At 36.9% G+C, this 13,872-nt stretch overlaps 1 protein-coding gene across 1 annotated transcript; it reads right to left on the bottom strand.

The window, feature by feature from the left end:
* Nucleotides 1–10,098: 10,098 nt before the first annotated feature.
* On the bottom strand, nucleotides 10,099–13,402 carry LOC120771884 (hairy/enhancer-of-split related with YRPW motif protein). The gene is made up of 3 exons (XM_040100142.1): nucleotides 13,230–13,402; nucleotides 12,953–13,167; nucleotides 10,099–11,356 (listed from the first exon to the last, which is right to left on the bottom strand). Exons 1-3 carry the CDS (start codon nucleotides 13,400–13,402, stop codon nucleotides 10,422–10,424), a joined length of 1,323 nt encoding a protein of 440 aa, XP_039956076.1. The 3' UTR covers nucleotides 10,099–10,421.
* Between the last annotated feature and the right edge of the window lie 470 nt (nucleotides 13,403–13,872).

Here is a 13,872-nt window from a genome sequence, read left to right as displayed (position 1 = left end):
CCCTAATTATGCAGAATGGATCTCGGCATACCACATACATATATGTCCAGCATGACCCGAAAATAATCGTAATTTTGCCTCTACTTCTGCCGCCTATATATTTTGATACTATACAATCATCTATTCTAAAATTCTAAGCTTCATCAAATCGCGCGTATCGTTGATGTGATTAATTCCGTTTATGTCAACAATGATACCCTGTCAAATCCTTGATTAAGAACTGAAACAAAACAATATTGAATTGAATATTTATTTTTCGTACGTAATTACTTGTACCCCTCGTTCACTTGAAGCAGATATTTTAGTTATCTCAATACAGGAATCACTAAGTACTAACCAAAATGGAAAATTCGTACCGTTCAAAAAAATATAATTTATTTCGGCAAAGTTCGGCATTATTTTTCAACCTAGTTTCCATTTGGGACAATATACATACATATGTACCTCAGATTATAGAGATCTTCCAACTTTTCGACTGACGATTTTTCATTTTTTTTATAGTCTTGGAATCATACCATGTACATCCGGAAACATAGACTCATAACTTTTGCAGTAGACTTACGTGTCTCTCCACCGTTCGGATTTGGTTGATTGGTTCATAATGGTTGGTGCATATTCCTTTTGGTAACATTGGCATTTTATCCTTAAAATCACATTTTTAAGCTTAGGTCTAACTACAAAGTACTAATTTTATACGCTGCTTTCTATTTAACCATTCAGAAATACAAAAGATTACTCACAATAACTTTGATCGGCCAATTCGAATGGCACCTACATGCTACAGTGACATTCCGTTGTCTTGGACAATAACCAATACCAAAATTTGATGTAGAAACCTCGTCAAATGAAAACGTTTCTAATACAAACATTTGATTCCGATTGTTTAGTTTGTGTGGCAGCTATAAGCTATAGTGGTCTGATATCGGCCGTTTCGACAAATGAGCAGCATCTTGGTGAGAAAAGGATGGTACAGATCGATATCACAAAAACTGAGGGACTAATTCGTGTATAAGTATATAGACGGACGGATAGACAGACGGACATGGCTAAAAGTAAAACTTAGCTCGTCACGCTGATCATTTACCATATACATACATTTGTAAGTGTCGTTTCGTCAAATTTTAGTATGTCATGATTTTTTTCATTGTATTCAGTAATGTTTACAATTTCATCATTGGAAGAAGTAATGAACATTTTGCTGACTGCAGACCGTAATTTGTGGTCCCAAGAACTGGGACATTGGACTTCGTAAATTTGCTGATTTTGCCTTAGAACAATTTGAAAACGATACAGATTTTTTAAAGAAAATCATTTCCTCCGATGAGGCTCACTTTCATCTGAGTGGTGCGGTAAATAAAAAAAAAAACTGTCGATTCTGACGCGAAGAAAAAATATAAATTATTTATGAACAACCATTGACAGTTTGGTGTGGTTTTTGCTCTGGTGGAATCATGGGTCCGTACTTCTTTCGAAAAGTAGCTGGTGATACCGTCACTGTCAATGGAGAATGATATAAATCTATGATAACCTACTTTTTATGGCCATAATTGGAAGAAGTTGAACATGACAACATTTGGTTTCAACAAGACGGGGGCTACGAGCCACACAGCATGTGCAATAACCAAATCATTGAGAGAAAAGTTTGTAGACAGTTGTGATTTAACATCATTAGCACCATTAGACTGCTTCTTATTGATCATTAGTTCTTAGCAATAAACCAGACTCTCTTCAAGCTTTATAAGTTAATATGGAACGTGTTATTCATGACATATGACTTTAGTGGAAACGTACTCGAAAATTGGATTCATCGAATTCGTTTCGTCAAAAGAAACCGTGGAGGACATTTAGCATAATAATGTGCGTGTGTTTTTTTTTTAAAGAAATCATTTCATTCTTTTTAGAAACCCTATACTTTATAGAGCGTCTGCCGTTTTCTTTTGGATGTTACAAGCTTCATGGCAAACTGAATATTACCTATTCAGGATGAAATAAGGATGAATAGAAGTATTAGGTTGTCAAATACCTCCCTTCTGCTTTTTTGCTCTTTATTCAATGCTTAATAAAAAGTGTTACAGTGATGTTTCCATCTAGACGGCAACTTCATAATACCCCCCTCGTAGAAGCCCCCCCTTCTTATTTGCGGAGAACTCGGACAGCCACTTTTCATAAGCCTCTTTTGAGTTCAACTTTACACCAACATGGCGTTCGCCATGGACAGGAACAGGGGGTAATCACGTGGCGCTATGTCCGGGCTATATGGTGGATGCGATAAAACCTCCCATGGTGGAATAGTACACCCATTCTGTTGGCCAATTCTGGACGCTTCTGGTCGATCGCCTGCTTCAAGCGGTCCAGTTGTTCACAGTAGATGATAGAATTAAGCAAGCATCTGACCATATGGGAGCAGCTCATAGTGGATGATTGCCTTCCAATCCAACCAAACACACAGCAAAACCTTCCTGGCCGTCAATCTCGGCTTGGCCACTGTTTGGGACGATGATAGAATTAAGCAAGCATCTAGCCATATGGGAGCAGCTCATTGTGGATGATTGCCTTCCAATCCAACCAAACACACAGCAAAACCTTCCTGGCCGTCAATCTCGGCTTGGCCACTCTTTGGGACGATTCACCGGCCTTCGACTACGACCGTTTTCGCTTGATATTGTCGAATGTGATCCATTCGTCGCCAGTCACCATCAGCTTGAAAAATGGGTCAAGTTCGTTCCGTTTCAGTAGCATATCGCAGGCGTTGATTCGGTCCAGAAGGTTTTTTGCCTCAAATCATGCGGCACCCAAACATCAAGCTTTTTTGTGTATCTAACCTTCTGCAGATGGTTTAAAATGGTTTGGCGATTAACCTCCATCTTCTGTGCGATTTCACGACATGCCACATGCCAGTCTAACTCGATGTTCTTCATGGTATGTGTCGTCACTGGTCTTCCGCCGGCTGGTTTATCCATGGTGTCGTTTTCACCCGCTCTGAATCGTCGAAACCATTCGTCCGCAGTTCGAAGTGATAGAGTACCATCCCCCAAAATACCATTAATCTCACAGAACGTTTCTCTAGCGGATTTGCCTTTAACGAAGGAAATCTTTAAAATAGCGTGAATTTTGGCGTTAGTGAACTCCATGTTACACGTCTATAACTGTTGAACGCAATATCCAAACTAATCATTCATAGCGTCGTTTTGTAGGTAGGTATGTTGTAGATATATGGTATAGCTAGATACGAGTTCTGTAGCGCTTTATACATAGCCGCGAAATTCAAAAGACAAAAAGGTGGAAAGGAGATATTTGACAATCTAGTATATGGGGAGACAAATGTCGAGAACATGTGTTATATTTCAATATAAAGCCTTTTATAAGCTTTTCTTTTATAATTTTCCGGTCGACTTTCTTTTTTCATTCTTTTCAGCAATAATCTGATATAAATGAATGATCCCACCAACATTGCTACCATTCTCGCTCTCTTTTTTCTCACTATAATAATGTAACTTACCCGAACATTTATCCAGATGAAGCGAGTATTTGCTCTTAGAATCTTAAAATTTGTCACTACTTTCTTTATATGTTGGAGGTTTTTAACTAGGATAATTTGGACTATTAAAAAAAACTTTTCCAAGCTTTACTTTCCGGAACATGAATCGTCGTATTTGAGGACTATTAGTCCACCATTCAACTTTTCCAAACCAAGTTTTTGAACACAATCATGTTTACAACAAGATTCTACCTCGTCCACCGCTGTGAAAAATTTGAAAAATCATTCCTAACGTGATCAAGTATTAAATTACTAAATTCATTTTGAGAAAATATTTAACTTTTACTAATAGAATGTTCCGATTACTGTGGATTTGGCGTCTTCATTTTATCTGAGAAATCCATTCAAATTAATTTTGAAACGAACTAGAGATTTTCATTTAGTAAAACAGAACTTTTTGTGAATGTAAGCGTTGATATCTTCACGTTTGATGTTTATTTAAACTTTAAAACCTTTCGCATAATTTTTCGCATATTTTCGGTAAGGAGCCTGAAAGTGCTGATGTTCACATGTTCGGTATCTTGGGCATAGTCGGCAATTTTGCGTAAAAGGTGACAGGTGTATATTGAAGATCACTATTTCCGCAAAGCTTGATTTATGTACATATATATGTATATACAGTACTATTACTGTTAAAATATTTTGATGAAATACACAAATTAAATAACTCCTTAGCACGTTGATCCGGCCAGTGTTCATTTGCATCGATTCCCTTAATCATCCGAGTGTTAAAACGTATAACATGTGGGCCACCTGTGCATATATTATATTATAAGTGTCTGCCATTTGGAGAATGAAATATGAAAAATTATCGACTGCACCACATGCATACATACATACATACATATTTACGTATTTGGTATGGTTTCAATATTAACAATTTATTCGCAATTTTTAATAGATCAGCACATGCAAATGCTCACATATGACAATAAATTGTACTTCGAATAAAAATGACAATAACATAAAATACATTTCAAAAACATTATTCACTTAATTGCACTTAACCGCATTAAAATGTTGACAATAAAAACCTCAAATCGTTTTGATCGACATTCGGAGCTCTGCTGAGGAACCTGTTGCTGTCGAAATCATACAGCAATTAACGCTTAGCAGTGAATTTGCTACCCATGGAACCACCCCGAGAAGGCAACTGGGAAACATACCTACAATAACAAATCATAATATTTACCTACCAACATTCATGCATGTGTGTGAATGTTTATATGAAATTAAATAGAAAGTAGATAGATTTCTAAGCGCATGTGAGTTGGGGTTGGTTTTCGAAAGCCTGTCGAATTTGAGTGCGAACTTTGAGTAAAGTTGCGATAGAGGCGATTGATTCAACAGGGGTGTGTGACTATTGATCTGAATGGAGCGTGGGAAGTCGAGTCGAAAAGGTCTCTCACATTTAACACGAGCTACTCGCACTTCACTACTATCAATGCAGTGACTTATTGTTCGCAGATATTCACACTTATGGACATTTATAATTGAAAGTGCTCGAACTGAAAAAAGTGAATAAATGTTACGGCTAAAAGTAGCAATAAAAATAATGTAGTCAGGAGATATGTATAGTATATAACCATGAGTACAAAAAGAATAGAAAATATCACATTTACCGGAATTTTGTGACGTTGAGAAGTTTTCAAATCAATTAAATGAAAACTTCAAAACTTTATTAAGCTGATTATTAACAGTGTACTTGAGCTGAATGAAAGTAAGTATGTGTTACTTGAAAACAATATTTTGTTATTTTTGCATTTATATGCAGTTATGCTGCGAGTAGAAACTCTTCATTCAAATTTGTATCTGCGCATGAGGAGATTGCGTAAAACTGGGATGTGCAATAAGGTGTGTTCAATGATCTGTGAAGGCGACATTTACCTACCTAATAAGCAACAAACATGTTCCTACATACTTATATACTCATCCATCTATTTGCATACGTTTGTATGTTCATGAACCTTTGTGAATACAAGTTCGGTTAAAAGTATTCAGAGCAGTTATCACAAACCCTTCGCATCCACAATATGCTTACCTACAGCCATACAACTATGCACATAATTAGTGACCATTCCTTAAGCAAGGATTATGCAAAACTTTCAAGTTCTAGTCCACTAACTATTGCGTATTCGTAAAATAAACACGTGTCTTTTTTGTAAATATTAATACCTCCATTTAAATACTCATACCATATTTTGACTATGGCTGCGGCTGCGGCATTAGCTACTACCGCAGTGCATATGCAAATTGAGTTGACCAGTGGTCAATAGCTATTGAAACAGAATAATATGCAAATCTACTTTGAAACCTATGTACATATTGCTTTGAAACAGCAAGTATTTTGGAAAACTTCATGAGCGAAATTTCCATTTCAGTGAAGTATAATGATTATTTTTGTGCATGGTGAGCAGGGTTGTCATTTACACTGTGACGTTTTAACTACTGCTTCCACTCCTCAATAGCGAAAACTTCGAAAATTTTGTGAGAAAGGTAAATTGAATATTAGTCTAACTGCTTTAACACAGCAGATTTCATACATACATACATGTATGTATTTAACATACATATATATGTATGTACATACATATGTATGTATGTTAATTACAATTATAATTGGTATTGCAACACCACGAGAAGCGCATGAAGAACATGCAAAAACCATTCTCTCATATGCAAGATAGAAAAATGGAAAAATCTTAATGAATTGGAGTGCTTGGTAATACGGAAAATTGGCGAAAACTTTGCCAAATATAATAACACTTAATAAATGTGTTTAACAGATCCGTAATGGTCCCGATGATTATTAATTGGACAACCAAAGTAATTCACGAAGATACTGAACTGAATTCTAATAGCGTCAATGCTTTTTTAGGTACATTATTTGGGAAAAAAACTTAGCTAATCATTTAAAAGGGGTATGGTAGAAGAACGCGGAACCACCTAGTGAAAAAATGTACACGCATGAACGCAACAGTCAAGCATCGAATTTGAAGAGGAAGAGTAGAAAGAGCGCAGGTGAAATTGAAAACAAAACTTCGAACGCTGTTTGTTTACACATATGTAAATTCTGGAACGGTGCATTGGTTCCAGAATTTACAAAAACAATTATAAAGCAAAAACCGTTTGTTAATCTCTTGCAACATGTTGCTACGGAGTATAATAGTTTTGTTCACCTAACGGTTGTTTGTATCGCCTAAAAATAATCGAGTTAAATATAGGGTTATATGTGTCCGTCTGTGCAAGTGATAACTTGAGTAAAAATTTAAATATCTTAATGAAACTTGATACGGATGATGCTCCTTCGCAAAAAAGTGAGGACGAGTTCGTAGATGGGTGTAATCGGTTCACTGCTATTCTCACAAAATGCCATTAAACGAAAAGTAAATTCGCTCAGAACAAGTCACCTTAACCGACAACCCCTAAGAAGGGTGATAACCCCGCGCTCCCCACATATCGACTTTGTTAAAAACTACTAAAAGTGCGATAAATCAATAAATAAATACTTACGTCGGAGGCATTAAATTTTAGATTCCAGATTGTACTAGAAGGTTTTATAGGAGCCGAGGTCAAAATTGGACGATGGGTGTGACACTGCCCACATTTCGGTCAAAACCATATATCAGGACCCAATCGAACGATATCGACCGTATTTGGTATTATCTTGACATTCCGATGTTCTAGTGCGAAAACAAACTACTACGGACCACAATCACGTCTACTTCCCATATAATCCAATTTTAAGTTCCATCGGGCATGCATTTCCCAGAATACAATTCGAGCTAAGAGATGACCACCAAAAATTGTCCAAATCCGACCTAAGCTATTCAAGTCCGTAGTTACCGAATATGTGGATCAAACTTTCAATTGCGAACTTTTTATCGAAAATATCAGTCAAACTGTGAGATATTTAAATTTGAAAAGAATACTTTCTTAATACTCGTAGCATGCCTGTATGTGAAAAAATTAATGAATTGGATCAATAATTTCTTTAGCCTCCATCTACCTAATATAAAAATTTTCGAAATTCCAGCTGGCTTTATACCGCATGTATAGGGCAAATATGTTAGTTATTTTAATAAAATTGAGAGAGCATGTTTTTTTAATAACGGAACTTCTTTGTGCCTAAATTGAATAAAATCGAGTGAAAACTTGTTTAAGACCACATATAACTTACAAACCGTATCAAAATTGTTCTTTTAATACAAATTATTACTTATTTTGTTCACTAACGCAATAAAAAGCCTTACCGTTAAAGGCGAAATTTTAAAAAACTCTAACAATAATATGGCTAATTGTCAAGTTCATTGCAATTCGTTGGGCTTCTCTAAATTATTATTTTTATCGATTGATCAATTGATTAAACAATTAATTCTAGTCGCTTTAATTGCAATTTAAATGAACCTATTTCAATCAACAAACAACATTAATTTCAAACTTTTCTGATCTTTCTTATTCCCAGATGCAATAATTCTAGTCGGTGGATGAAGCGCTACTTTAAAAACTGCAGCTACAATAAAATTAAAATAGAGTTGGAAAAAAGGTTTTAGAATAATCTGAGCTATGGTATTCTCAGCAAGAAAAGTTAAAAATAAAGTAAAAAAAAATTTAACAGTCGTAAGTGTTATTATTTCATTATTATAATTAGTGATTTCTCGGACATAAGTACCTCTAACATGGATATTCTTTTTACCGATTCTTACATAAGGTGTTATGTAAGTACTCTTTTTATCTACCCTTGGAATCCTACATTGTAATTACTATTTTTGGAGCCTAATATAAGGTACTATTTCACCAGTTCCCGTGTAAACTAGGAAGTGGTGATTGACATTATTTGCGGCAATTTCATACAAAAATGGAAATAAACAAGTAAGGAAGGGCTAAGTTCGGGTGTCACCGAACATTTTATACTCTCGCATGGTAAAGTGATAATCGAGATTTCATAATACGTCATTTACATATTTTTCAAATACCGTATTTTTGTAAAGTTTTATTCCGCTATCATCATTGGTTCCTAATGTTTATACTCGTATTATACAGAGAAGGCATCAGATGGAATTCAAAATAGCTTTATATTGGAAGAAGGCGTGGTTGTGAACCGATTTCACCCATATTTCGTACATGTCATCAGGGTGTTAAGAAAATATTATATACCGAATTTCATTGAAATCGGTCTAGTAGCTCCTGAGATATGGTTCTTGGTCCATAAGTGGGCGGCGCCACGCCCATTTTCAATTTTAAAAAAGCCTGGGTGCAGCTTCCTTCTGCCACTTCTTCCGTAAAATTTAGTGTTTCTGACGTTTTTGTTAGTCGGTTATCGCACTTTTAGTGATTTTGAACATAACCTTTGTATGGGAGGTGGGCGTGGTTATTATCCGATTTCTTCCATTTTTGAACTGTACATGGAAATGCCTGAAGAAACGACTCTGTAGACTTTGGTTGACATAGCTATAGTAGTTTCGAGATATGTACAAAAAACTTAGTAGGGGGCGGGGCCACGCCCACTTTTCCAAAACAATTGCGTCCAAATATGCCCCTCCCTAATGCGATCCTTTGTGCCAAATTTCACTTTAATATCTTTATTTATGGCTTAGTTATGACACTTTATAGGTTTTCGGTTTCCGCCATTTTGTGGGCGTGGCAGTGGGCCGATTTTGCCCATCTTCGAACTTAACCTTCTTATGGAGCCAAGGAATACGTGTACCAAGTTTCATCATGATATCTCAATTTTTACTCAAGTTACAGCTTGCACGGACGGACGGACAGACGGACGGACAGACAGACATCCGGATTTCGACTCTACTCGTCGCCCTGATCACTTTGGTATATATAACCCTATATCTGACTCTTTTAGCTTTAGGACTTACAAACAACCGTTATGTGAACAAAACTATAATACTCTCGTTAGCAACATTGTTGCGAGAGTATAAAAACGCATTGTTTAGGGCTAGTAAGTAAGTAGGGGTGGTCTATTGGTAAACGCTTATTTCACCGGCTTCGAACTAGCGCCCAGTTCTGCAGGGTTACTATCATTAACCTTGTATAGTGTTTGCTGAATTCTGCATCTTATCAGCACCAAAGTCGAAGAAAACAGTGGACGTCCAAGAGAAGTCACAAAATGATTTCCAATGAGCTTTAAATGAAATTCATCGATGTCGCTGGCGCTATATAGATATCAAGATCATGTTAGACATATATTTTATGATAATTGTATGCGTAAGCTCTATGTAAAATTGGCAAGTGGATTCCTGTCCTCAGACCTCAGTAGAATCGTCTGTTTCGCGCTATTGAAACCTCCTTTGAGCAAAAAATAATCAATCGCACTATAAAAATTCTGTAAAATTGGAATATTTCTTTAATCGGTACATCCAGATTCAGAGATGAAGTTATTATTGATATTTACTTACGGTTTGTTTATTTATATTTAAAATCCTTTTTTTAATATAAAATATTCGTGGTTTAAAAGGTAATAAAAATGTTGGTAGCACGCTAATACTATTTATACAAGTACGAGTATATCTACAATAACTTTGTATAAAAATATATTTACCATTTATATTCTCACGTTTACCAAGTGTATATTAAAGCTTAAAATTAATTAATCCTATTTCCCGGAAAAACCCTTAAAGTGTATATTTGTACATGTTGGATCACTGTATGCATACATATGTATATGTAAGTAGATTTCACATACATACATATAGTATACAACAGTTAGAAAATGTTAACATTAATATTTCCTTATTTCATAATTTCTACAAATAAATTAGGTAAGTTGGACTTGAATTCTTTTATCTTTCGTGACTAGGTTATGAATATCATTACTCCGTTTTTCAACAACAGTTAGCATAAGTTATTGCTATACATTTGCATATGGCCGTTAATAGGCCATTTCGGCACCCCATGGTCGATAAGGCTTGGAACCGTTCGCGGCCACGTAATTTGAATTGTACTCCTGGGCAGCTGCAACCGGATAATGTGTGGAGCCAGGGTAGTTCAGACCAGTTGCGGCAATGGCCGCTGTGGGATTGCGATGATCAATGTGAGCCTGGGCGTTGGATAAGTCCGCATAAGTGACGACTTGTTGATCGGTGTGCGTGTGTTCTTGCGTGTAGTGTTGAGGCTGCGGCTGCGCTTGAGGTGGTGGTGGCTGTTGTGGTTGCTGTTGAAGATGTGATTCGTGCGACACAGGTGTTTGCTGCAACTGTGATGACGCTGCCTGTGTTTGATGCGTTGAGAGCGATTGCTGCTGTTGTTGTTGTTGATTTGGCTGATTGGTTGCGTGACTTATGATAGGCATCGTTTCACTCGTCACTGTTCCATTGGCCGAAGAAGCTCGGTTAACCTGTCCAGACGCCGCTTGCTGCTGAGATTGCTGCTGCAGCTGCTGCTGTTGTGTGCTGTGTTGTTGAAGGTGGTGCGGATGCGGCTGAAGGTGCGTAGTGCTGCTTGGCGAGGTGCTCAGCGTGGGATAGGCATGTATTGGTGTCGGCATATACGTGGGATTGAGGCTGGGATGAGCAGTAGGTGTGCCTGGGTAAGGTTGGTAAGGTGCTGCACTACAGTTTGTCTGATAGCCACTGGATGCGGACGCCGACGTCCAGCCGCCGGGACTGGCACAACTCTTGGCCGACAGTTCACGCTGTTGCACGAAATACTGCAAATGCGACATGAGGCGTAGGCGGAGTGGGTCCTGAATATCCATACCCTCTATGGTCACTAAGTAGCGCGCCACCTCGGCAGCGCACTCTCGAAAGCCGATAATATGGTAATCCATGGCGAAGCGTTGAGGATCATAGCTGAACGATTCAATACCTGCAATAAATAAATACAGTTATAAATAAATCATTAAAGTCAGTCATGTATGCAAACAATAGCGCTGGCTTTGTGAATCAATAAACTCACTAAGTTACACATATACTCGTACATACTTAGATACATACATTGTTCACATGTTAAATACTAAATAAAAACTATCATTATTTTTATTCCCACAACAGAGCATATTTCATAGCCCTAGTGTAATAACCCCTTTGCCCTGTGAGAGGGTGAGTTTATGCTAGTGTGGTGTCTCGACAATGGTTGTATGTATGCTCATAGTTGGTGGAACGTACAGAATTATTTGCATTACGGGTGAATTAATAGCGCGACAAAGGCACTTGCTAACTTGCATACAATTCCCTTTGCTGTTGGCAATTGACTGCTGATCCTACTAATGGCACCAAGGTGGTGGTGGTTTATGGGATAGTTGGGCTGGCGGATTAAAATGATAAATTGAAAGCGTGGGAAATCGTTTTTTGGTGGGAAAACTGGTAAAACCAAATTCACGCATACGGTTTAGGCGTATAATTGACATAACGGAGTTTATGAGTGCCCGAAAATGCTTTCACTTGTAGGCAGCAGGCAAATACAACAGTTTTTTAACTAAAATTAAAATTTGAAAAAGTTTAACATATTTTAAATTTTTTATAAATTTTTAATAAATGAAATGATAAACAAATTATTATGGTCTGTATTATAGAGGTTTTCTTTGATTCAGCGAAATTAAACGCCCGGCGGTTCCTCCATGCACCTGATGGTTCATCAAGGGACCGTTTAAGTTTTATTTTATAAAATTTATATTTGAATTTGTAAACTTTTTATCAACACTTACATCAAATTAAATTATAATAACGATGAATATTCCAAATTTTCAGCACCAAAGAATTATTATCACTTTTGCAAAAGTCACTTGAAAATAAAAAAATTTCCTTGAAATTATTTTTTCAAAGCACTCTTACTAAAGTCAAAACGTAAATGACTGCAAAGCTCACACACAAGTGGCGACTGAGCTAAAATATAACGGATATATCAAAGCAACATGTGATGTGATGTTATAAATATTTAAAAATGCACCGTCATACATGAAAATTTTACAAAACAGTAATAGTTCCCGGAACTGCCAGACGTTTAAGGCTTAAGATCAAATTATCATTCCTTTTTATATAACATTGTATTATTTAAAAATCATAAACGATAAGAATTAATTGTGGATCACCTATTTCATTAAGATTATATTTTTCGTTAGATCACTTAGATTTTGGACGAATCGCTGGGTTTGAAGATTTCCGTTAGCAAACGCTTGAATATTTTATACGTATCAATTTTAATTCAACTTAGTCACAAATGCAGACACCTAGAGTCTTGTTACTTTTAATAGAAATTTGTTTTTGCACTTCACAAAACTTTTATTTTCTCATAAAACACCTTCAATTTCGAATGAAATCCTCGTCTTCAACAAGTTGTATTTTAACACATTTCTGTTTTCTTCGCACATCCAGCATGCGCATGCGAATATCCATGCGACAATTGTGTATGTACGATTGTATGTTCACTAAAGAAGCTTATATGAGTGCATTTCGATTAATTTACCTTTTGATTGCAGATTTTTCAAATGTTCCACAGTTAATTGTAAGATTTCAGCTTTCTCCAATTTAGCAGAACCTTGCTTTTCATAAGCCGTTGGCACGAGACGTTTCAACTCGGTGAGCGAAGAATTTATGCGATCCCGTCGCTTCTTCTCAATAACACCTCGTCTTTTCTTACGTGTCAATAACTGACAACTTCCAGTTTCGCTGGGAGAAACTCTAGATTTTCAGAAGAAGATAGTCTTAGCTTCTTTCTATCAATTGAAAAGAGAGTTACTTACTGTTCCTTTGAGGATTCCTCAGAGTAGAGTTCATCACAATCACTTTCGGACAATGCTCGCTTCAAGCTATGACTTTGAGGTGGCGGAGCCCACTGACTGTGCGGCGTAGTCGGCACAGGAGCCACTCCGTAGCCCCAATGAACCGGCGTATTGTTATGAAGATTATGTTCCATTTTCGTAGTAGAAATCAACAATACACAATTATTTTGAATGAACAGGTTAGAGTTATAGATGTGTGGTCAACTTGATGCCTATATAAAAACCAACTATGTATTTATTTTTGCTTAATTATTACCAGAGCTAGAGCCACACGTGACTTATCGTGTGTACGAACGGCGTTCGACTGATTTTGCAGCGCATGACCAACGTGCGACCTGCATGTGCCGGCATATCCTGAACCCTTGTCCCGCTTAGCGAATCCTGCACAAAGCTCATTGTAACGCCGCCAATAAAAATCTGGACTCAAACCACCCCCTGGCTATAGCCAAGCATGTGCCAGTGTCGGCTTTGCTGACAAAGGTGGTGACAACAAGCCCAAAGCCCGACTATCTATGTATATACAAATCCACATATACATACATACATACGCTTAAATAGTAAATCAACTTTCAATGGCATTGAGCACACGTCACAGCCCTCAGCG

Source organism: Bactrocera tryoni, chromosome 3 (genome assembly GCF_016617805.1).
Source record: "Bactrocera tryoni isolate S06 chromosome 3, CSIRO_BtryS06_freeze2, whole genome shotgun sequence".
In the NCBI taxonomy this organism is placed as follows: Eukaryota; Metazoa; Arthropoda; class Insecta; order Diptera; family Tephritidae; genus Bactrocera; species Bactrocera tryoni.
This window is presented reverse-complemented; position numbering and strand designations above follow the sequence as displayed.